This window comes from Sphaerulina musiva, assembly GCF_000320565.1.
Source record: "Sphaerulina musiva SO2202 unplaced genomic scaffold SEPMUscaffold_8, whole genome shotgun sequence".
In the NCBI taxonomy this organism is placed as follows: Eukaryota; Fungi; Ascomycota; class Dothideomycetes; order Mycosphaerellales; family Mycosphaerellaceae; genus Sphaerulina; species Sphaerulina musiva.
In genome coordinates, this window is record NW_016017390.1 from 691,036 (window position 1) to 712,775 (window position 21,740).

Consider the following 21,740-nt stretch of genomic DNA (forward strand, 5'->3'; position numbering starts at 1 on the left):
CCTCTCGGAAGACGGCCTACATCGATGGAGCACACATGTCACATACTGGTCGGATTGATAGGATGCTGCAATGGTCTGACGGCAGCACGTGTTGAAGGGGTCTGGCCAATCGTGGGCCACAACCGAGGGTGCTGGGCAGCGGGGAGGTGAGTAGGTCCTGACGATCACATCATGGCATGCAGTCCATGCAGTGGGCGTGGTGGTGCAGAAGAAGGACACTGGCTCGCTCTCACTGAGGCGTATGTGTGCGTGGGTGCGGTGACTGACTGCGGGTAGCACACAGATGGACAGAAGAGTTTGCATTTTGACTTCCATAGTGCCAAGGCTACGTTGACCGGATCGACGATTGCGGCGGGCATCTACCTCCACGCACATGCAGGGCCGGCGGCGGTTGGACACAGAAACATGCGCACTCTCACTGCGAGAAGTGCTAGTTAGAGGTAGTTGTACGCGGCGGTCAGCGCGGATCCTGTATTGGGACAAAGGCCGCCCTGCTAGACCTGCTAGACCCATAATCTGCTCAAAAGACGCGATGCGATGCACTCACACACCTCAGAGGCTCAAAGCCTCCGAACCTTCGACCGTGATGGCGCTTCTGACAGCGCCATCCTGGCCACACCAGGGCGGCGATGACAACCACTGGACTTGCTTTCTCTCTTCTTGTAGGAGGTATTATATTACTTGGCCAACGCCGGCCAGAGTTGTGGTTGCATTGTGATTGTGGTTGTGGTTGTTGATCTTATTGTTGTTCTTATTAGAACTACATGTACCTACTACCTGACTACTACTTCATACCTCTGCCTCCCAGCTCCTTATCAATCTCCCTCCCTCTACACATCCCGTCCGTTCTTTGTCAGTCGGCATCCCTCCTATCGTAAGTCAATCCTGCCTGCCCTGCCTGTCTTTGTTCCTGTTCCCGACTGGGAAGACGTATCGGGTCTGCCCCTCGCTTCACCCAGCTTCCCTCCCCCCACGGCGCGAGTCTTATCAGCTCGTTATCACAGCCAGCAGCGCCATACCATACAGTCGATCAGTCTAGGCTGTCGCGGTTTGCTGCTTTTGACTGACCCGCAACCCGCAATCGGCAAATCTGCAACCCAATCTGCACCCTCGATCTCGGCATCCGATGTTCTGACTCTTGTTTCAGCCGACTGCTAGTTCTACTCACTTTTAAACAAAATCACCCGTGGCTCGAGCACTCTCCCGCACACGTACACGCACACGCACACCTATACCCACACGCACACCCACGCCCACGCCTACCTACATACCTCGATCCCCCGCCGACTCCAGTATTCCTGCAGAGAAAGCCGATGCTCCGTTGTGCAAACTGCCCATCGCCTCAATACACCAGATAGCGGCACTGAATAGCATTGGATAGTCTTCCCATTACAACGATTGCATCTGGCCCATATACCGCTCTTTCGGTGCGTGCAGCCACGGGAACAGCCTTCCTGTCTGCGTATACCAGAATCGGAGCTACTACATCGATTGCTGAAAAGCACCAATGAACCAACGACATGTACGACAGTCTTCGCAGGGACGAAAGGCACTACGACCCGCGCCCTTGACGCAACGGAGGAGTTATAATGCTCAGGCTGCTTCCAGCCATGTCCAATCGAATTCTGCTGCCCCGCCCGTGTCGTCCCCAAGAAAGGCTGCAGGACCGGGCTGGAGCAGCTCCAAAGCAGCATCAGAGGGGACAATTATCCCAAAGGACGAGGACGAGGAGTTTGGCATGACGAGCTTCTTGCAGTTCTGGTAGGTGTCTGATCTTCCATCTGCGAATAGTCTGGGCTGACTTGTTACTAGCACCACCTGTGAGAGGCAGATCGTCACTCCGAATCCGAGCATACTGTATTGCTCATCCGAGTACGTTGACACTACCTACCTCTCTTGGCATTGCTATACCTTCCTTGACTGACACCACAGATAGATGCCGGCGACGGGACTCTCGACCCACATCACTCCAGGACATCCAGACGATACAATATGCCATGCATTCGCCTCCGCCGCTGTCGGCGACAAATTCATATTTCGATCGCCCGCCACCCGAAATCGTGCCTTCCATGTTACCAACCGTGGTACGGCCCATGTCCCAAACCTTCTCCGAGCTGTCCCTTGGTGATTACAACAACTCACCTTCCGACCACGACTCTGGTAGCGAAGCAGCATATCGAGAATGCAAAGTCACAAACTACCTCGACCAATTCTATTCCGGCTTCAGCCAGTCTGCCAAGCAACAACGACCGAGAACGAAGCGAACATCGACAACGAGTACTGGTACCCGCAGTGGTGGCGATAGCAGCATCAACCTGCCCTCGCTCTCCCACTCTCCGAGCTCATCATACGGCACTGTGGCTTCTGTGGCGTCTGTCCGACCGATCATGAAGCAAAATCCCTTCTCGAGTACCTTCACCACGAAGAGCGTCGACCTCGTCATGCCACACAATGCCACAGCAAGCACGAGCCCGACGCAATTACTCAAAGATGCGAGTTCCAAGAGCAGTGCCAGCACTCTGACTTCTTTCCGAGTAGCCGAAGCGAGCGATACCAGCTACTTGGGTGTCCTCTCACCCAATCCCAAGAGAAAGTCTACTCGAGAAAGAGCGGATGATAATTTGAAGCAATTATTCCGACACGATGCCATGAAAGCTTCACCCAAGTCAAGTAAGCATCGTAATTAATCAAAGATACGAACATGGCATACCTATACATTACACGATAGATTGTGAGTCAGGTCAGCATGGATTTTCCGGTTGTTTTGTTTTTTTCTATTTAGCGATGGGGAGCGATGGAGAATTTGGATAGATGGGTGTGGATGAGGGAGTGAGGGAGAAGTGACATTTCCCCCTCCCCCCCAATAAAAAAGTTTCGGTCGGGCATAGGCACAGGCGTCTTTTTCGAGCAAGGGAAGGTAAAGAGGTGGGAAAGAATATTTGGTATTCAGGTACCCCTCTCTATAAAAGTGAGGGGGGGGGGGGCTCTAGGTAAGCGCCTGAGAGCGCGCCGGGCAATATTAAGAATTTAATGAATAGCCTTCGCGAGCGAGCGAGGTTACATGTTAGGTACCTCTTGTTATTCATCTTCTTGATCTTCTTGATCTTCTTGATCTTCTTGATCATGATCATCATCACCAATCTTCCAACCTTTGCATCAGGTATTCCGTTCTATATATAGAATATACATCTATCTACCAACGGGCAACTGCCAAAAGCAAGGCCACGCAAGACACGACACCTCAATTCCCCTTCAATCCCTCCCGTCACATCTCTCCCCTCTACATCATCATTATAGGGCTTTCCATTCAACGCAGTCTGTCCTGTCGTCACCATGTCCGACAGCTATTACCTACTAGATTGGGAATCTTCGGCTAGGACCAGAAATGTGTCTTGTCAGTAAGCGCCCGGGCCGGGTACAGACAAGAGGTCTAGACACAGTACATACTAAGGTACTGTAGTACCTCCTTCCTCCTACTGGTTCAGAAATCAATGTCGCTTAGAGCCGCATGTAAGTATATACATACCTATATGCATAAGGTGTATATATATATTGTGGCATTATTGTGCAGTCGACAATCTTACATGTAAGTACCTAGTGACCTCTGGTAAACGGGACGAGACGAGACGAGCGCCACGCATTTTCATGAGATAATCCGAGCAGAACCGCTGTTCTTTTCTATTTTTGACACTTGGGATGCTTCATGGTGGTCTCGAACTCGCGCCTGCTGCTTGTGCCGTGGTTGTCACAGTGCTGTCCTTGGCTGTGTCCTGGTGGCAATGCACTTTCACAGCGGAGGAATCGACCCACTGCTGATCATCCAGCAGTTCAACTTCTCCATGACCTGTATTGCCTTCTTGCGCCTCCCCCTCCCCCTCCTCCGGCTCCTCTTCCTCATCACCAGCACTCTGCGCCACACGTCTCTTTCTTTCCACGTTACTCCTCCAGGGCTTATACAGTAGCACTGACATCAAGCCAAACACCACGAAACTTCCACATATAGCCCCACCGATGATATCGTAGTGGTCTCCTGCAATATCCACGCCGTCCCAGAACGGACCATCAAAATCGGGACGTACATTGTGAATCATAGTCAACAGCTGTATGACACCTATGCTGATGGCCACGGCCACAGTGACGGCGGTCAACACACATTGATAGTACAACACTGCAATGGCATCCTTGGCAAGACGTGCAGAAGTGTACAAGGACATCATCGCTGCGCCATCGAAAGTATCCAAAAGGCACATGCCTGCCGTGAAAAGGATGGGGAAGATCAAGATGAGCCAGATCGATGTTCCCTGCGCAGCTTGGATACTGCTGATGCCGAGCAAGGCAATCTCAGAAGACGTATCGAAGCCCAAGCCAAAGAGGACACCGAGAGGATACATTTTCCAGGGACGATCGACCAGTTTGAATGTTTGGCCAAGGATGGTCGTCATGCACCCACCTCCTTCGAAGCTATAGCTTAAGCTCTCTTGGCCGATGGGTGAAGCCACCGCTCGCTGAAGTTGCTGGTAGAGCTTGTAGAGAATCCAGCAATTCATCGCTCCCAGAATGATGAGAAAGGCGGCCGAGACGGAGGAGCCAATAATCGATCCGATGGTGCTGTAGTCATCGAAACGCTTTTGTATGGCAGCACTACTTGCTGCGACCACGACGCTTGTGATAACGACAATCGTGCTGTGGCCAAGGCTGAACCAGGTGCCGACAGTCACTGGCTTCTGTCCAGATGCGACTAAACGCCGAGTCATGAGATCGATGGCCGATATATGATCCGCGTCCAAGGCATGGCGAAGTCCAAGCGTGTACGACAGGACAGCTGTGGAGATCAGCGCGGTATGGAAGTGTAGCACAATGCCCACAGCAATCCAAACCACAAGCTGGACCACAACGAGCAATAGGACGATGGCCACGGCATTCCCAGGCAGCTTCCTTATCCATGGTATCTGGTCGTGGTAGTATGCTGCGTGTTTCCTCCACTTTACCACCAGAGCATTTCGTTCTACGTCACGGTCCATGTGGGAGGGCTAACAACTGTGGTTGGTCGCACAGTGAAGGCAAAGGGGCCTGGGGTCAACTGGCTTTAGGAGTAAGTACCTGAGTGCAGGGAGTGCTCGCGATAAGGCCCCAGGCTCCAGCGATGGTATCGGGCAACACAATGTTCTCATGTGCCGCAGCGCAGATTCATGTAGCAACTGAAGCCAATGTTGGCAGGTGCACTTCTTTTCGCATAATCCCCACGCACTGCGGGGTATCCGGTGTTGCTTACACACACCCGCAAGCGGTAGCCGTTGGCAGTCGACCTGCGAATTGAGAGTACCTAATAATTACCTGGTATAATAGGAAGCTCAGTACCTATGCCTCAAAGTAGTTTTGATATGCATAGACTGGCGTTGGTACCACCAAAGCCGAAGCTGTTGGTCAACGCTGCATTTACTGTAAGCTGTTGCGCTGTGTGAGGAACGTAATTGCAGTCGAAATCCGAGGCCGGACTGCCAGGATTGTCGAGATTGAGTGTTGGCGGAAGGACATTCTGGTGATACGATCAGCGAGTGACAGACTGTGTCGCAGTGGAGGGAATGGTTGAGTCGTGTCTTACATTGTGGCACGCAAGTATGGTGAAGATGGCTTCGACTGCACCGGCTGCACCCAGGAGATGGCCCACGGCGCCTTTGGTGCTCGACACGTTGATCTGGGAAGCGTCAGTTCGGCCTTCTTCGCCGAGCAGCAGCCTCTTGATCGCTCGATTCTCCGCGGCGTCGCCGAGCTTGGTCGATGTGGCATGGGCATTGACATAGTCAATCTGGCCCGGTTTGAGATGAGCGTGCTTCAAGGCTTGTCGCATCGCCAAGTACGCGCCCGCACCGTCTTCTTGCGGCGCAGTCATATGGAATGCATCTGACGACAAACCATAGCCTCTGACCTCGGCGTATATGTTGGCGTTGCGTGCCTTTGCATGTTCGAGCTCCTGAATGGAATGTGTCAGCCCAGCGCAGTACATCACGACTATCACACGGGCGTGGGACGTACCTCTAAAACCACAACACCAGCACCCTCACCGATCACGAATCCTGCCCGGTCGCGGTCAAAGGGTCGAGATGAGGCCGTGGGCGCGTCGTTCCAGTCTGTAGCCAGGCTTCGTGCTCGCGCGAATCCCGCAATGGCCAGCGGGTGGATGCAAGACTCTGCTCCGCCGGCCACCATAACATCGGCGTCCCCGAACATGATGAGTCGCGAGGCGTCGCCGATGGCATGAATCCCGGTGGTGCACGCCGTCGTTGCGGCGTGGTTCGGGCCCATGAAGCCATGTTTGATCGAGACATGGCCCGCCGCCAGATTGATCAGCAGTCGGGGCACGAACAGCGGCGACACTTTGCGGTAGCCGGCGTCGTGAAAGGCCACCGAGGTGCTGTACGCCTCGTCCAGATTGCCAATGCCGGACCCGATGGCGACGCCCGTGACTTCCCGCTGGTCCTGCCTGGTCGGATGCCAGCCCGCATCGTCGAGTGCTTCCTGCGCCGCCGCAATGGCATACTGCGCAAACAGCGCCATTTGCCGCTCTTCGCTCATGCTCAGCCAGTCCTGCGCCTGCCACCGCCCATGGTCGCGACTTCCCAACGGCACGAGGCCCGCGACGCGACTGGGCAGCGCGCCGAACGACGCGCCCTTAGCAGCAGTCGACACGATGCCGCTGTGCGAGTCGAGTAGGCGTCGCCACGTCTGTTGGACTCCCGCGGCGAGTGGAGTGACTGCGCCCAGCCCCGTCACGACGACTCTTCGCATTTCATGATACGGTTGATCCCTTAGGTATTGTCGGGGAACCTGGAAGACACGACAAGTACACGGCTGGTGACGCGTGACCAAGTCGCGTCTGAGGATTCTCGTCATGAGCCTTGGCATACCTCCTACATGTACTTCTCAGTTCTCACGGGCCGGCGCCCCTCCCGAGGCTCCGTTGTGCGCGCTCCGGCTCCGCCGCTCCCGTCCGTCCTCTGTCACCTCTCAAAACATCCCATCCAACCTGGAACCAACACACATCTCCACACGGCGATACAGCCTACATGTATCCATACCCTATACTGACCATTTTTGCAACGGCCCTGGAGCGGCTCATCTGGTCCATGTCTCCCTCATCGGCTGTGGCATAATATGAGCTTGGCCGAATAGGCATGTCAGGTAGTGACACGTTACAGTCACCTTTCTGTTTCACATACAGCTCCGTCCTGACAATGTACCCAAGCCTCCCCCATCCAATCATCCCGGGAATGCTGACACTCCAGACGCAGAGATGTTGTTCAGCTCTCCCGGATAATCGTAGCGAGAGTGCTACGAAATAAGCGACAATGGCACGGCAGCATACCATATACGACAGTGCAATGCAGAAGGACACCCACTCCACTGTACACCTGTTACGGATGCTTGTGACTGTGATAAGCAAACAATCTCTCGGCTTGCTCCGATTCACTGGAACAGATCCATGATCAAGACTTGCGGTACTGCGCAGCATCTCGTGCCTTGTTACTACTGTGTAGGCCTTGAAGGGACGCAAAGAAACATGCATTCCCCAGAACGCAGGATTGTCGCCATATCAGGGTTATACATACCTTGCAGCTGATGCGCAGTCTCCCATTCGCCGCTGCTCTTCGTGCTCAACAGCCAGCAGTCAGCTCGCTACACTCCAATTTCCATGACCTTGGGGTACAGTGTACACCACGAAACACCCAACTTGACGCCTGCGCAGCTCAAGTTCTCCGTTGCTGTCATGTCGAAGACTTCCTGACATAGGCCTGTGTTCTCTATTTCCCTCTGCTTGGTCTTTTGTCGAATTGATGCAACGTCAGCTTGGACCAGCTGCCCAAGGTCCTGCGGCAACATTTGCTCTTGAGGTCGCCTTTGTGAGCGAGAGGTCCGTTCATCATAAGGTTGCTGATTTGACATGGATTCTGTACGAGCTCTACCAAGTCTGCGCCCGCGAAGCCCGCTTTCTGGGTTCTTAGTGTTGGACAATAGTACTCCGCGATTCACAGAGCATTTGTAAGTCACGATGATATGGTCATCATTGGAGGTAACAGTAGTAACAACGGCAACGCTCCAAGCCAGCGATGGCTGGGAATGAGTACATCGATGCTCAGCAAACTGACTCACTGAGGAGCAGTAACGACGCTCCGCCTTATTCTCAATATCAGAACTTTGCGGGACAAGACACAGGCGTGCCGCAATATGGCTCCGACGCGGCGAAGGTCGGCCATCAAACGTCAAACAAAGAACGACCGCGCTCGCCCGTTGAGTTGGACATTATGCCGTTGGCCGAGACATATCGCGGCGACCATGAGGAGAAGGAGGTAGTCATTCCGACGCCTGTACCGCCAGCGTCGAAGCCAGAGCCAGAGCCAGAGCGGCCGATGTCTGCGAATCATGGGACTACAAAGCCACGAAAGAGGCGGATATGCGGGGTGCCCGCAATATGGCTCTGGTCAATTCTCGCTGCCATCTTGATCCTGGGGGTATCGCTCGGCGTCGGACTAGGCGTCGGACTCCACCAGAACGACAGCGATTCCGAGTCTTCGCACGAGGCAGGCGCAAACACTACGTATATGATCGGCGGCGCGGTTAACCCACAGTACTATTCGGAGGAGGGCGCATTCAATGGGTCTGGTATTGCGCTTGCTTCGCAATCTTTCTCCCGCCAGCTGGAAGATGGCACGCAGGGCAATCTTGTCATGTATTATCAGCACTGGACAGGACAAATAAGATACAAACAACTCGCCAACGACGGAACATGGAAAGGGGGGGATATCTCCGCGGTCGTTGCACAGGATGCTAGAAACAGCACTCCTCTATCAGCGGTATCGTATGTGCTTCACAACGAAAGCACGTGGCATGTCTTTTACATCGATCAGAACGACACGATCAAGCAGAGATCCAACAGTAACGAGACGAATGTCTGGACGGATGGGGCGCTTAACAGCTTGAATCTCAAAGCCCATGATGCGCAGCTGGTCGGCATGCAAGCTTGCTATTATGGAAATGAATATGGAGACTCCGACTACATACACACTCCGTTGCCGAACGAGAGCGTAGAGGCAAACCGCAGCACCGAAGTTGGCATGCACTTATGGTATGCATCCAGTGAAACTACATTTGAGCAGTACGGCTGGCGGGATGGTGACACTTCTTGGGAGCATCAGCTCACCTGGAACAACCTGAACGGCCATGCAGGGTAAGAAGACCCCATTCTCTCTCAGAGCTCTTCCTGCTGGCACTCATATTGGCACAGCTGACTGATGTTGATTAGAGTCGGCTGCTACTCTTGGGGCCCAGGAACTGCCACGTATGTGATGTTTGTTAATCTACAGCACAGCGTGGAAGTCTACTGGAAAGACACCAACACGAACCTGACAAACAGTACGAGTCATCCGATCAACGCGTGGACCAAGAGTGAGTCTCCCCATTTCACAGTACTGTGGTCACGCCGAAACGAGGACATGCACATGCAAATACTTTTCAGTGTCCTGTACTAACCTGCTACAGCCCCAATAGCCATTGACAACGTACACCCTGCATCGAGTCTAGGGTACACCAACTACTTTTATGCGCAAGACGAAGCTTCGTTACTGTTCAATGGTTATAATATATCTTGGTCTGCAGAGAACAGCACAATCTTGACGGAAGACACCTTCACAGTGCAGGGAGAGCCCGGTCTGCCTGGTACGCACCTGAGTGTGTCAGCGATTCCTAACAACTCGGGTGGCAACAACGTGGTAGTCTTCTATCAAACCAATGGATCCGACATCAGCGAGTATACCAGGGATCTCTATGCTGGGCAGTGGTCGGCGATCGATATACCTTTGGTGAAGTAATCATTAGGAGGTCTGGTGGCATGGCGTTCCGGTGGCGAAGTGTACCGCAGAGCAGGTCACACATGAGAGCATGTAATATATAGAACGCATGCAAATTTCTGTAAAACCAAAGTCATGCTGTTGCCATATGCAAGCACGTTCATACGTGAAGTGAAGTGAATATGTATGCTCGTGCGTTTCCAAGTGGAGAAGCTCCCGTCTCGACGCGCTCCGCTTCGCGTGTCACCTCACCGTTTCAGTCGCGTTCTGGAAATATCACCATCTCACTTCTATGCGACGCACAAAATCCCCGATAGCATGCACGACTGCCACGATACATTGACATAGCGCGACAGTATCCGTCGAAATGCCGCGCGTCACGCGAAAGAGGGCAGCTCAGACAGCGCCTGAGCCTGAACCCGAGATTGAGGAGGAGCAGGTCGAGGAAGCGGAAGCGGAAGAATCGCATGATGCTCAGCCCCCAGGGCAGCAAGGGAACGACGAGATGGATGTCGAGGAAGATGTAGAAGAAGGAGACGAAGAAGACAGTGAAAGAGAAGGTCGCGCGTCGCTCGAGAACGACGCTCCGCTGACGTGGAAGGCCGGCAGGCCCATCGCGGTTGCGACCCTGCTACAACGGCTAAAGGCATTGGCAGCGGAGCTGCAGTCACTGGCGCAGCACGAGGTTATTCGCGCCGCCCTGGTGCCCAAGGCCAAGGAGTTGGCAAGCCCGCTCTTGCTCGGTCACAAGGACTACGGCATCAAGATCTATACCGTGCGGTGCGTGGTGGAAATGTTTAGGCTTTTCGCACCACACCAACCCTACAAACCCAGCCAGCTGAAGGAGATCTTCAACTTCGTCGTATCGACAGTGATACCCGGACTCTCAAACCCCGCTCATACGTACAACACCGAACACGAGGATATCATCAAGTCCCTGGCGGAAATTCAGAGCATCGTCCTGCTCCCGGATCTGCCAGGAAGTGATCAGTTGCAAACACAACTATTCAGCAACTGCTTCGATGTGCTTGCAGGCAATGTGTCTGATGGAGACAAAGAGCTTTTGTCGATGAATGTGGAGTATATGTTCACAAGCCTGCTCTGCACGCTCGTATTCGAAGCAGACGCAGTTCACCACGAAATCGTGGAGGTCATACTCGCCCAGTTCCTCAGGGCCGACCCTAAAGCCACGAAGAAGAAGGGCGAGGCACGATTTTCAGAGGTGCTCAGAGATGTCTCCCCAGCATACAGTTTGGCCCGATCTATATGTAATACTTGTCACGAGAAGATGACTCGCCACATTGGCGAGTATTTCCAAGCAGTTCTGATCGATGCTAGCGAGGCACGACCTGACTCGAAGCCAGCAAAACCAAAGGCCAAGAGGAAAATGCGGGATGATAGCGATGACGAGTCTGAGTCTGGTCTCATCGAACCATCTGCAGATGAACTCCAAGAGGCCGAGAAGGCACATAGCCTGTTACGTGAATTGTGGAGGTCGTGCCCAGCGGTAATTCAAAACATACTTCCGCAGGTTGAAAGCGAGCTGAGCACCGAGAACACGCCCTTGCGCATCATGGGTGTGGAGAGCGTAGGCGATATGATTGCCGGCATCGGTGCCGCAGGACCACCTCCACCCTCGACTCTCGACCCGGCAGCATATCCGTCGCAAAGCCTATCTGACTATCAGCTTCCTGCACAGCAGAACATCGTCCTTATTCCCGCCGCGCCTCAAGCATTCTCGTCGACACATCCCACGACATATCAGAGCTTCATTGATCGACACCGTGACAAGTCTGCCCAAGTGAGAGCGGTCTGGGCCACAGCCTGTGCTCGGATCATTCTCACGTCAGGGGGCGGGAAGGGCTTGGATTCTGCGCAAGAGTCGCAAATCTTACAGATCCTTGCGGACTTGATCACAGACAATGATAAAAGAGTTCGCTTCGCCGCCGTTGCCGCTGTAGCAACCTTCGACTTTCAGTCGATTGTTCGAAAACTTGGCAGTCATGGGGGCGCTGCGAAAGAAGGCTCCATACTGTACCAACTGGCGTCTCGCATCAAGGATCCGGAGGAAAGCATCTCCGCGACAGCGCTCGAGCTTCTTGGTAAGATCTGGGGCGTAGCATCGGGGGCTATCATAGAAGGCAATGAGCGTATCCGTGAGCTGTTGGGCCCCATTCCAAGCAGCATCTTCAACGCAATGTACATCAATCAGCCGAAGCTGAACGCGCTCATCGCCCGAACCATTATCGAGTCGTTGCTGCCACTTAGCTATCCTCCCACAAAGGGTAAGGCCTTTGGAGAGAAGGATTCGCAACGAGTGCCTGACTCCCAGAGCACACAGAGCAAAGGGCCCGATCCGGATCGTATTCGAGCTGAGCGTATACTAGCACTAGTACGAGACCTCGATGCCAAGGCCAAAGCCGCCTTCTTCGGTCTGCAAGGTCACCAAGTGTCGCGTGCAAAATACGTGTCGCTCGCGCTTGCTTTGACCGAGAAGCTTGAAGGCGTTGCGAAGGGCGACACAGCAGAGGCTAAGAACCTTCAAAAGATTATTGCAGTTCTCGCGGACAGATTTCCAGACAAGGTTACGGCTGTGAAGCACTTGACCACGTTCTTTGGCTTTCATGACCGTCGAAACTTTGCGCTCACTAGGTTCGCAATCGCAGCCGATAGTGACTTCAAGAAGAGTCGCAATGCACTGATTGAATTGCTCAAGCGTTTGAGTGGAGCAGCAAGCAACATTGCCAGCTCGATAGACACTGTGAGGCCGCTTTTGTTCTCAGCTGCAGTACTGGTCTACAATCGAAGCCATGTTCCTGCAATCGTGACCATTTCTCGTACCGATGAAAATGGTTTGGGTAGTGCGGCACACGACGTGTTGAAGGAAATTTCGACACACGCACCACTGGTATTCGAAGTTCATATCAAAGAACTGTGTGAGACACTCAAGAAGCAGGCACCTTCTGCTTCGTCGTCGAACGACCCCACTACTGAGGACACCCTCAAGGCGTGTGCTGGATTTGCTCGACAATTTCCAGAGAAGATGCCGAAAGATCGCGAGTTCTACCAGGCGATGGCCAAATTCGCCAAATTCGGCTCCCCGCCAACAGTTGCGAAGCATGCGGTGACTGTCATAGTGGCCGCTGCAGAAAAGAAAGACATGTATGTCAGCGACATCTTGAAGTATTGCCTGACCAATTTCGATGTCAGCGAAGAGAGAGCAGCAACGAGATTGGCATCGATCAGCCAACTGCTTCTACTGGCTCATGTTCAAACCGAGGACCACGCAGATGCTATACACGAAATCCTTACTGGGGCACTTGTCAACAGAAGCTCAGCTGAAGCAACAGACGCCACATGGACGGACGAGGTCGACGGCGAGCTGCGAGTTAAGCTCTGGGCGCTGAAAGGTGTCGTAAACAACATCAGAGGTCAACTATCCGATGCAGACACCACACGCCTGGACAAAGACTTAGAGGCTGCCATCATTAGGACGTTCAAAGTCCTCAATACCATCATTCATCGTGAAGGCGAATTGGCCGGGGAGCCTACGCCGGAACATCATAAAGCACACATGCGCCTCGCCGCTGCGAAGCTGATACTGAAGCTCTGCTGCGACAAACCCGTCAACAAGCTCTTCGCTGCTCGGGACTTCAATCGACTTACAACCGTTGCGCAGGATGTACTGATGCAGGTTCGAAGTGGGTTCGTCGCCAAGCTCAAAAAGTATACTGGTCAGCAGAAGCAGCTCCACCACCGCTTCTTCAGCTTGATGTTTCTATACGCTTTCGAGCCGATCAAGGCTTTGAGAGAGTCGACTGCTACACACCTGAAAGCTCGTGCTGCTTTCTATGCAAAGGCTGGAGTGCCCATGATGGAAAACGTCTTCCCATACTTCCTGAGCCTGCTGGCACACCACCAAGATTTCTCGCCCTCTATGAAGGATCTTCCAGACTTCATTGAGTACATTATTTTCTACCTCAAGGCAGTGGGTAATGAACAGAACCTGTCAGATATATACGCATATGCTCAGCGTGCGAGAAGCTTCGAGGATGCTATCGAGCCCGACAATAGCGAAAATCTCTGGACTATGGCAGATCTGGCTGAGGCGATCATACGAGCATACGAGCAGACCAAAGGCTGGTCCCTGCAACTGAAATCTAGCAAGCCGTCTATGCCTAGTAGTATCTATCGGCATATAAGCGATCACCAGCGGGCAGAGGAAGTGTCTCAGAAGCGTTTCTTGCCCGAGGAGCTTGACGACACCATTGAGCAATTGGTGGGTGATCGGCTCAGGCCGAAGAAGAAGCGAAAGCACACCGAAGGCGAGTCAAAGCGGCCTGTCAAGAAGGCTCGAGCTACCAACGGTGACGAGAAGTCGTTGGCTGTGCGCAAGAAGAAGGTTCCCAAAGAGCCAAAGCCCAAGCCCGCCAAGAGCGTCAAGAAGCGAGCAAGTGATGCTGTGCCGTCTTCAGCGATGCGGAAGAGTACTCGGGTCTCGAACGCACACAGTTATGTAGACCCGAGCGACAGTGAACAAGTAGACGACGACGATATCATCTGGCGGTACGAGGCAGAGGGCTCGGATGAGGAGGCAGACAAGGAGAATGTCGGATCTTCGACACCGCCGACCAGCGATCCCTTGGCGACGTCGAAGAGCCAGGAAGAAGTTGTTGAGGTGGCAGACGAGGACGATGCTGAGAGTGAGGTCGTGGTTGATGAGCCGGTTGCAAAGACGAACGGTACCAAGGAGCGAACGCCCCGCACGAAAAAGAAGACGCCCACGAGCAAAGCGGCGAAATCCAAAGCAGCACCGCCAAAGAAAGCGGCGGCGGCAACGAAGCAACAGCCTGCGCGCGGGACCAGAGCATCGACCAGAGGTGCGACGAAGCGAGAGAAGGACACAATGGACATAGCGAGTGAGAGCGATGGGGAGCTCAGCGCAATGGAGGCTTAGTGGTACACAAAAGCCGAGTACAGTACGTGTTTTCGAGGGAGGGAGTACATGTATGCACCACAGTCCCATTCATAAGGAGGTCCGGCGGTGTGCAACAATCTTTTTTCAAAAAAGAGTATAGATACCCCATCGAGTCGATATTGAAGTTACCTTACCTAGTATTATCGTATTCTGGCTCGTGAGATGGCGTATAACAACATAGATGGAGATGGATTGGTACCTACTTTGCATGCATCTTTTCTCCAATTCAAGGCACAAGTGGTGAAAACGAATAGGGCGGGAGTTGCTTTTCTTTCCTCCGTTTCCCATATCTTTACACAGCGTCTCTCTCTCTCTCTCTCTCTCTCTCGAGAATATTAAAATCAGGTAGGTAGGTCGTCTTACGTCTGGTTGGTTGTTTGTTTGTTCATTTGGCGCATATACCCATTTTTGAGACAGAGCTGTGTTTCTTCTATACATGATCCGTTTCCGTTCCTCTTTCCATTTCCATTTCCCTTCCCTTTCTTTTCTGGGAGGAGGGTTCCCCAGGTAGAAAGGAATGCCCAACACGTACGCCTTTATCATCTCAATCCCACTCACTACTCATGATGATGGAATTTGAGAGAGAGAGAGAGAGGGGGAGAGTGTTTACTTAACAGCAATCCCGTTCTCTCCTCCTTTCTTTCTTCTTCTCCCTCCCTCTCTCTCTATTGTCCTTTCCACTCCCATCGAACCATCTCATCCCTTCATCCCATTCTTCTATTATTCACTCCCTTCCAGTCCTATCCTATCATTCCCCACTTCAACCTCTTTCTCCCTCAGCTTTCTTCTCATATCCCAGCAAACTGATTCCCCTGCCCCGCCTGTTTCTGTACATGGCCCAAATATTGCTTCGACACCGCACTCCACGCCGTCATGTATTTTTCCATGCACATGGTGTAACAGCTCGTTTCGCCCGAGGAGAGAGAGGCTCCGGGTTTGGGGATGCAGCGCTCGAAGCAGTGTTCGTTGAGTTTCTGTTTAGTTGTTGTTAGTTGTCAGGTTAAGTAGAGGAGTCAATGGTGGAGTGGAAGGAATATGATGATGTGGTGAGGAGGAATTATGTATTAGGCAGGTATGTATGTAACGTACTTCTACGAGCGCTCGGGCGTTCGCCATGGCTGCTTGTTGGCGGACTTGGTCCATGATTTGTTGCTTGGCGTCGGACATGATTGTGAGTTGTTGGTGAAGAACAGATTGGTGTAGAGGCTGCAAGGTAGGTAGAGAGGTAGATGGTGTGTTCAATGGTGATGGATGGCCTGCGGGTCACACAATTGGTGATGCATCGGGAGTGAGGTTTGCGCCGGTATCTCGGGAAATTCTCGGGTTCTAGCATTCACTCCAATGGCTCCTACTTTACAATATAACTTCAACTCAGTCACTCCGTCTCTTTTCTTCTTCTTCTCCCTTTACTAGCTACGAAGGTTTTTCAGAGTCAGAGTTCTAATGAGCATATCACACGACATAACGCAAAACATCGCCTTTTGCCTCGTCTGCGACAGCTGGAAACTTCACTCACCTCATTGATCGTTACGCTACGCGTACTATTGATGATCCAGTCCGCTCATTACAACAACCGCAACTGACCACCACATTTGAACGACCGGCTGATTTAGTCTTACGCTCACCGCTTGCTTCTCACACTTGAGCGAAAAAACCTCAAAAACACAACATCGCAACATTGCAGCGATACAACATCATTGTATGTCAGCAACACAACATCACTGAGAAGCACAGAGCCATCGCTCTACAGATATTGCCGTCGCCATGAACGACCACAGCACAGATGAGAAGACCTCGTCAAAATCTTCAGAAATCGCAACTCTGGCTAACGCGAAGCTTCGTCAAGACCCGCCCTCGTCCCAGACTCCCTCTCAGCATCCCTCACAATCAAGAGCAGCAACCAGAGCGACTCCAACATCTCCCGACTCCCCAAAACCACCACCAACAAGCCTGCTTCGCGGAGAAGCTGAGATCTTCCAACCCGCATCTCTCATCATCTCCGCCGCAGAAAAAGAATCTCGGTCCTTCTCGCCTCGATACTCATGGCAGAGCGAGTCCCTAGCAAACCCGGGAAACAAGCCCGACTCCTCCTCCCCCTTCCAAAATGATAGGCCCTACTACGCCCCGCGACTCCTCGGCCATCCTCACAACGTCGACACTGAGATGTCGGAGACGGAACCGTTTTGGCATCAATATCCGACCTGGATCCCTGCCACTACCACCCCCACCATCCCCACCACCACCGCCACCACCCACACGGGTGAGAAAGTCTTTTTCCAGAGAAAGGAGAAGACGACGACGATGAGATATCCATTTCCTCTCTCTTTCCCCTCCCCTTCTGCTGAAAACAGTCTTGTTGCGAAGGAAAAAAGTGGTAATAACCATCCTGCAGGCTCGAAGACAGAGACAGAAACGACGAAGAAGAAGAAGCCAGAGACAGAGACGATGAAGAAGAAGAAGAAGAGACGACAACTTCGGCGTAAGGAGAAGCAGAATCAACAGAAGCTGAATCAGCACAGCAGGATCAGCAGTAGCAGCAGTAGCAGCGTCGTGGTGATAACTGGCGACTAGTGATGACTGACAAGGAAGAGAGGAAACAAAAAGGAGAAAAGGAGAAAAGGGGAAGAAAAAGGGGGCGAGAAAGCAGTATGAAGAGAGGAAAGGGAAGGAAAGCAACAACGCAAACTGTGCAAGTATCGTCGTCGTAGATGCTGGTTTTGATTCATCCAGCGGGTATATACTCTACATACCAGTGCCTTTCTACCGGCACCATCTATGCTGTCAATTGCCCCTTTTTTTCATACGAAATCATCGCTTGAACCTCTAATCCTCGTCCCAGTTCGCGTTGGGCTGAGGTGGTTTGGGTCCACCGGCCTGTCTCGCCACAATGATCTGATCGACACTCAGCACCGTCCTCGCAGCTTCCGTAGCGAGCTTGATTGCCCAGCTCTTGGTGACCATGAGATCAAGAATGCCCTCTTCCTCCGCATCCAGCGTTCCACTCCCTGATGACCCACTCGTGTCGAGGTCTACGCCGATAGCTGGGACATCCTCCTCTTCGCTGTCCGACTTTGGCTTGCACGTTTCATCGCGCTGCGCTTGTTGTGCGTGAGCCGTGTAAAGGCGTGCGAGAACTTCTGTGGCATCTAACCCAGCGGACTCGGCAAGCGTACGTGGAATGACTTCAAATGCTTCGGCGTACTTTCTGATGGCGTACTGTGCGAGCCCAGATGTCTTGTCTGCGAGGGTGGTGATGCGCTCGATAAGTTGCATTTCAGACGCGCCGGCTCCAGGGACTAATCTCGGATCTCTGGTAATGGCTTTCACAACGTTCACACCATCGTCGACAGCTCGTTCGACATCGTCGAGGTGGTTTTGTGTTGCGCCGCGAAGGACAAGAGTTGCTGTGCGGGTTTGTTCGTTTTCTTGTCGGAACACTGTCACGCGGTCGCCGCCGATCTCGAGCGTCTCGACAATGTCGATGTTGCCCATTTCATCTGGCATGGGTGCGCCGAGACGTGCGAGCGGTGTAGCGCCCAGCACGCGGCATAATCGGCGGAGTTCGAACTTCGATAAGACCTTGATGACGAGTATTCCGAAGCGGTTGAGGTAGTGCATTGCCAGTTCGCCGACTGTGGATCCTGCCACTACTACGCGCAGGCCGGAGTCATGCAGTTCCTTGATGGTATTCTCCATTTGAGACTCTTCGCCTTTTGTAAAATTCAGCAGTTCTTTGCTGTTCTTGAGGAGGACTGTTCCCTTGGTCTCTGTCTGTGAGATGTCGATGGGACAGCTGAAGACGCCGACCTTAGCCTTTTGCACCTTCTTCACCGTTCCATCTGGCTCTCGCCCAAACACCATTCCTTTGACGACTCTGCTCTGCTCCAGTCCACCTCCCATGATCTTCACCACTCTCACGTTGTCTACGTTGAAGTTGTATGGGTTCTTTGGCAATACCGCCAACACCGCCTCGGCGACCAAGTCTGCCAAAAACTCCTCGTTCCCGCTCTGTTTGGCCGCAATCACCGTCTTCAACGCCTTAGCGAGCTCTTCTTGATTTCTGATGTCCTCCACTTTGTCCACTTCGAGCTGCTCCAAGATTTCTTGCGCTGCCTTGCCTGCTCTCTCGTAACCTTGCACAATCTCCGAAGTTTTCAGGCCCATCCGAATCAGCTCTTCTGCCTTCTTCAGTAGCTCTCCCGCGAATACAATGACCATGTTCGTTGCATCACCCATCTCGGCTTCCTGTTGCTGAGAAGCCATGACGAGGAGCTTTGCGGCGGGATGGACGACTTCGAGCTCGCGGAGGATGGTGGCTGCATCGTTGGTGAGGATCATTTTCTGGAGGTGATTGATGACAATCTTGTTGCGCCCATACGGGCCCAGCGACGTCTGCACGGTGCTGGCGATCTGGCGGCAGGCATCGATGTTGCGGATCACAGCGCCATCCTCTGCGTCGTAGCTGCGAGTTCACGTTAGTCAGTCAGTTCATCATTGGTCCGTGTTGATGTAATGGTTGCTTCGAATGCGGTATGATTTTGCAGGACTCGGGCGTACTTTTGGTAGCCGGGCTTGAACAGCCCAGCGTTGGGTGCGCCAGGAATAGCGAGCGACATGGTGGGTGCAGTCAGAGGGAGCGGAAGTGAGGGAAGTGAGATGAGTTGAGGGTGAGGGTGACGAGTAAGTCGGTGGTGTTGGGTGGTAGAAGATTGCCCGTCGTGTTTGTTCTCACTCGCCAAATTTCTAGATCAGGCACGCGCCTCGCTTCGCCTGTCCCCACGTCTACCTACATGTATCTTGCGCACGGACCTCGACCTCACCCTACCGGGCCTACCTATTCACAATACAGGTACATATCTATATACCTGCTACTTCACAACGCAATGTGGTACTCGTCAGTAAGTCAAATAGACTGTCACTATGTTATACAGCTGTCTGTATCTGCAAGACCCACAATCGCGCTGCCATGCTATGATATATTTATATGCCATTCCATTCCATTCCATTCCATGCCATGCCACACCACCAATGCACCCACAACGCCCTTCCTTCATGCTGAACGCCGTACAATGAGTGGATGCTTAATGAGTTCAACTCTCTACAAGGCTCTGTCCCGCGCTATGCGTGAACGGAAGAGCTCCCTCTGCCCAATTGCTCCCAGAGTCCCAGTCATGATTCTGCGTTTTGCCATGTGCTACACCGGCACTGGGGTGTTTGATCAATGTCGCCGTCTCCGGAGCGGATACGCACGCCGCCGACCCATTGGCGTCCGCCCTCCAGGCTTCGTGCGGCATATCCTTCGCTGGATTCTCGGTGGCTGTTTCTGCTGTCGTCTGCTGCTCTGCACGAACCTGACCAGAAATGACTCGAACGAGCTCATAGCCCAGACGCTCAGCTTCCAGGCCCTGCACCCTGCGACGCTCAATACATTCAGCTCGTGCTTCTTTTAGGGTTTGTAGGATCCTGGGGTCCGTCGAGCGCCTATTACTAGAAGCCAGATGAGAGTTGTGGTCAAATGCCTTGGGGCTCTTACGCAGCCAGTCCAGGAATTTACGGCTCACACGTAGGTCGTCGCGAAGCACTTTTCTCACCGACCACATGATACCTTGCAGGTTGCCAAGAGCAATGTAGCCTTTCAGAAACACGACCATGGCAACCATGTTCGGAGGCCGGTGCTTCGCCCACTCAGATGTGTAGATGGAGTTGAGCAGATTGATTCCATGCTCAGCTCTGTGATTGTCGATGAGCAGATTGGCTGCTGAAACTCCAACGTGGTGCGAAACAGGCCAGCCATTCTCGTCATTTGTCCGGTAGTAGTCGATGACTCGGACGCGCAGATCATTCGCGTTCTTCTTGTCCTCGGGCTGCATCATTCGCATCTCTCGTATCAGCACGTCGCCCATCGCACACGCTGCAGCAAAGCCAGCATCATGTGCTGCTTCAATGACATTTCTAGCTCCGTCCAATGCGCCTCTCTCGCGACGGATGTGAGCCTGCACGGCCACGTTAAGCGCAAGAGGCGATGATGGCAATCCCGTCTTTCCCAGTGAGCTCTCATAGATTGCGAGCACCTCGTCATACTTTCCCCTCGAAAGTGCGAGGATCATATCCGGCACTTGTCCACCCGAGATGTCGGGCCTAGAATTGCTCAAATTCTCCGCATCGAGCGCAGAATCTGTGGCTGGCATTTGTGGATAATTTTCGGACTCCTCGTTCCTGGGTGCGGACGCTCTCTTAGGAACAGGTAGAATCTCACCATCCGCCAGTAGCTTATCAAGATCACGCTCTGCAGAGCGGAGCGTGCGACCTTTGCGCCGAGTGTCTGGTTCCCGCAGGTCATGTCCAATTGCTTCTTTGATTAGTTTGGTCCAGCCCTTCGACGTGCTCAAGGATGGCACAGCCGCGAGCAACCGCTTACACATGTCCATTAACTGAGCATGCGGCACACGGTTGACACGATAGTAGTGCTGAAAGATTTCCACTGCCATGTTGGGGCTGAGCTTCATCGGTATGCCAAGGTCTCTGAGATACTTCAGCCATTCCGGAATCAGGTTAGGTTGGCCGAGCCTCCAGTGGATCACAAGCTCTCTGAGCATTGTCAACGTGGTCTCGATGTTCGGCCTGAATCCCACGCGATTGATCAAGGCAGTCACAAAGGTCCAGGTCTCGTTGGCACTGTGTGCTCGAGCATACATCTTTATCACAATATTCAGTTTCCGCCTTGAGGCTGGATCATTCGCAACCGTTGCACTGAATTTAGTGGCCGTGTCCATCATCGTCTCGAGGGTCTCCCAAGCTTGCTGACCAGCCAAGGTAAGAGCAGCGAGCGATAATGCGTCACTCGTGTGCAGGCCGTTACTTTGCGTAGAGGCGAGAATCTTTAGAGCACGATGCGGCTGCTGCGCTAAGCTGCACACCTG

At 53.0% G+C, this 21,740-nt stretch overlaps 8 protein-coding genes across 8 annotated transcripts; 4 read left to right on the top strand and 4 right to left on the bottom strand.

The window, feature by feature from the left end:
- Positions 1-744: 744 nt before the first annotated feature.
- Positions 745-2,950, top strand: SEPMUDRAFT_150624 (uncharacterized protein). The gene is made up of 4 exons (XM_016906295.1): positions 745-874; positions 1,148-1,761; positions 1,813-1,872; positions 1,937-2,950. The coding sequence occupies exons 2-4, from the start codon at positions 1,508-1,510 to the stop codon at positions 2,685-2,687; spliced, it is 1,065 nt and encodes a 354-aa protein (XP_016758671.1). The 5' UTR covers positions 745-874; positions 1,148-1,507; the 3' UTR covers positions 2,688-2,950.
- Positions 2,951-3,503: 553 nt separating this feature from the next.
- On the bottom strand, positions 3,504-6,364 carry SEPMUDRAFT_150625 (NicO-domain-containing protein). Its single transcript, XM_016906296.1, has 3 exons — positions 6,034-6,364; positions 5,603-5,971; positions 3,504-5,536 (listed from the first exon to the last, which is right to left on the bottom strand). Exon 3 carries the CDS (start codon positions 5,019-5,021, stop codon positions 3,702-3,704), a length of 1,320 nt encoding a protein of 439 aa, XP_016758672.1. The 5' UTR covers positions 5,022-5,536; positions 5,603-5,971; positions 6,034-6,364; the 3' UTR covers positions 3,504-3,701.
- SEPMUDRAFT_49454 (beta-ketoacyl synthase) lies at positions 5,366-6,786 on the bottom strand (the record flags this gene model as incomplete). Its single annotated transcript, XM_016909114.1, has 3 exons — positions 5,366-5,536; positions 5,603-5,971; positions 6,034-6,786. 3 exons carry the CDS (start codon positions 6,784-6,786, stop codon positions 5,366-5,368), a joined length of 1,293 nt encoding a protein of 430 aa, XP_016758673.1.
- Positions 6,787-8,405: 1,619 nt separating this feature from the next.
- SEPMUDRAFT_49783 (uncharacterized protein) lies at positions 8,406-9,863 on the top strand (the record flags this gene model as incomplete). Its single annotated transcript, XM_016909131.1, has 3 exons — positions 8,406-9,223; positions 9,299-9,441; positions 9,535-9,863. The coding sequence occupies 3 exons, from the start codon at positions 8,406-8,408 to the stop codon at positions 9,861-9,863; spliced, it is 1,290 nt and encodes a 429-aa protein (XP_016758674.1).
- Positions 9,864-10,142: 279 nt separating this feature from the next.
- SEPMUDRAFT_150626 (uncharacterized protein) lies at positions 10,143-15,005 on the top strand. The gene has a single exon (XM_016906297.1). It carries the CDS (start codon positions 10,210-10,212, stop codon positions 14,797-14,799), a length of 4,590 nt encoding a protein of 1,529 aa, XP_016758675.1. The 5' UTR covers positions 10,143-10,209; the 3' UTR covers positions 14,800-15,005.
- Positions 15,006-15,197: 192 nt separating this feature from the next.
- Positions 15,198-16,049, bottom strand: SEPMUDRAFT_134886 (zf-Tim10_DDP-domain-containing protein). Its single transcript, XM_016902666.1, has 2 exons — positions 15,910-16,049; positions 15,198-15,794 (listed from the first exon to the last, which is right to left on the bottom strand). The coding sequence occupies exons 1-2, from the start codon at positions 15,985-15,987 to the stop codon at positions 15,609-15,611; spliced, it is 264 nt and encodes an 87-aa protein (XP_016758676.1). The 5' UTR covers positions 15,988-16,049; the 3' UTR covers positions 15,198-15,608.
- A 535-nt stretch (positions 16,050-16,584) lies between these two features.
- On the top strand, positions 16,585-17,391 carry SEPMUDRAFT_119098 (uncharacterized protein; the record flags this gene model as incomplete). Its single annotated transcript, XM_016901478.1, has 1 exon — positions 16,585-17,391. The coding sequence occupies one exon, from the start codon at positions 16,585-16,587 to the stop codon at positions 17,389-17,391; it is 807 nt and encodes a 268-aa protein (XP_016758677.1).
- A 127-nt stretch (positions 17,392-17,518) lies between these two features.
- SEPMUDRAFT_69781 (t-complex protein 1 theta subunit) lies at positions 17,519-19,501 on the bottom strand. The gene is made up of 2 exons (XM_016909876.1): positions 19,378-19,501; positions 17,519-19,282 (listed from the first exon to the last, which is right to left on the bottom strand). The coding sequence occupies exons 1-2, from the start codon at positions 19,434-19,436 to the stop codon at positions 17,644-17,646; spliced, it is 1,698 nt and encodes a 565-aa protein (XP_016758678.1). The 5' UTR covers positions 19,437-19,501; the 3' UTR covers positions 17,519-17,643.
- Positions 19,502-21,740: the final 2,239 nt, after the last annotated feature.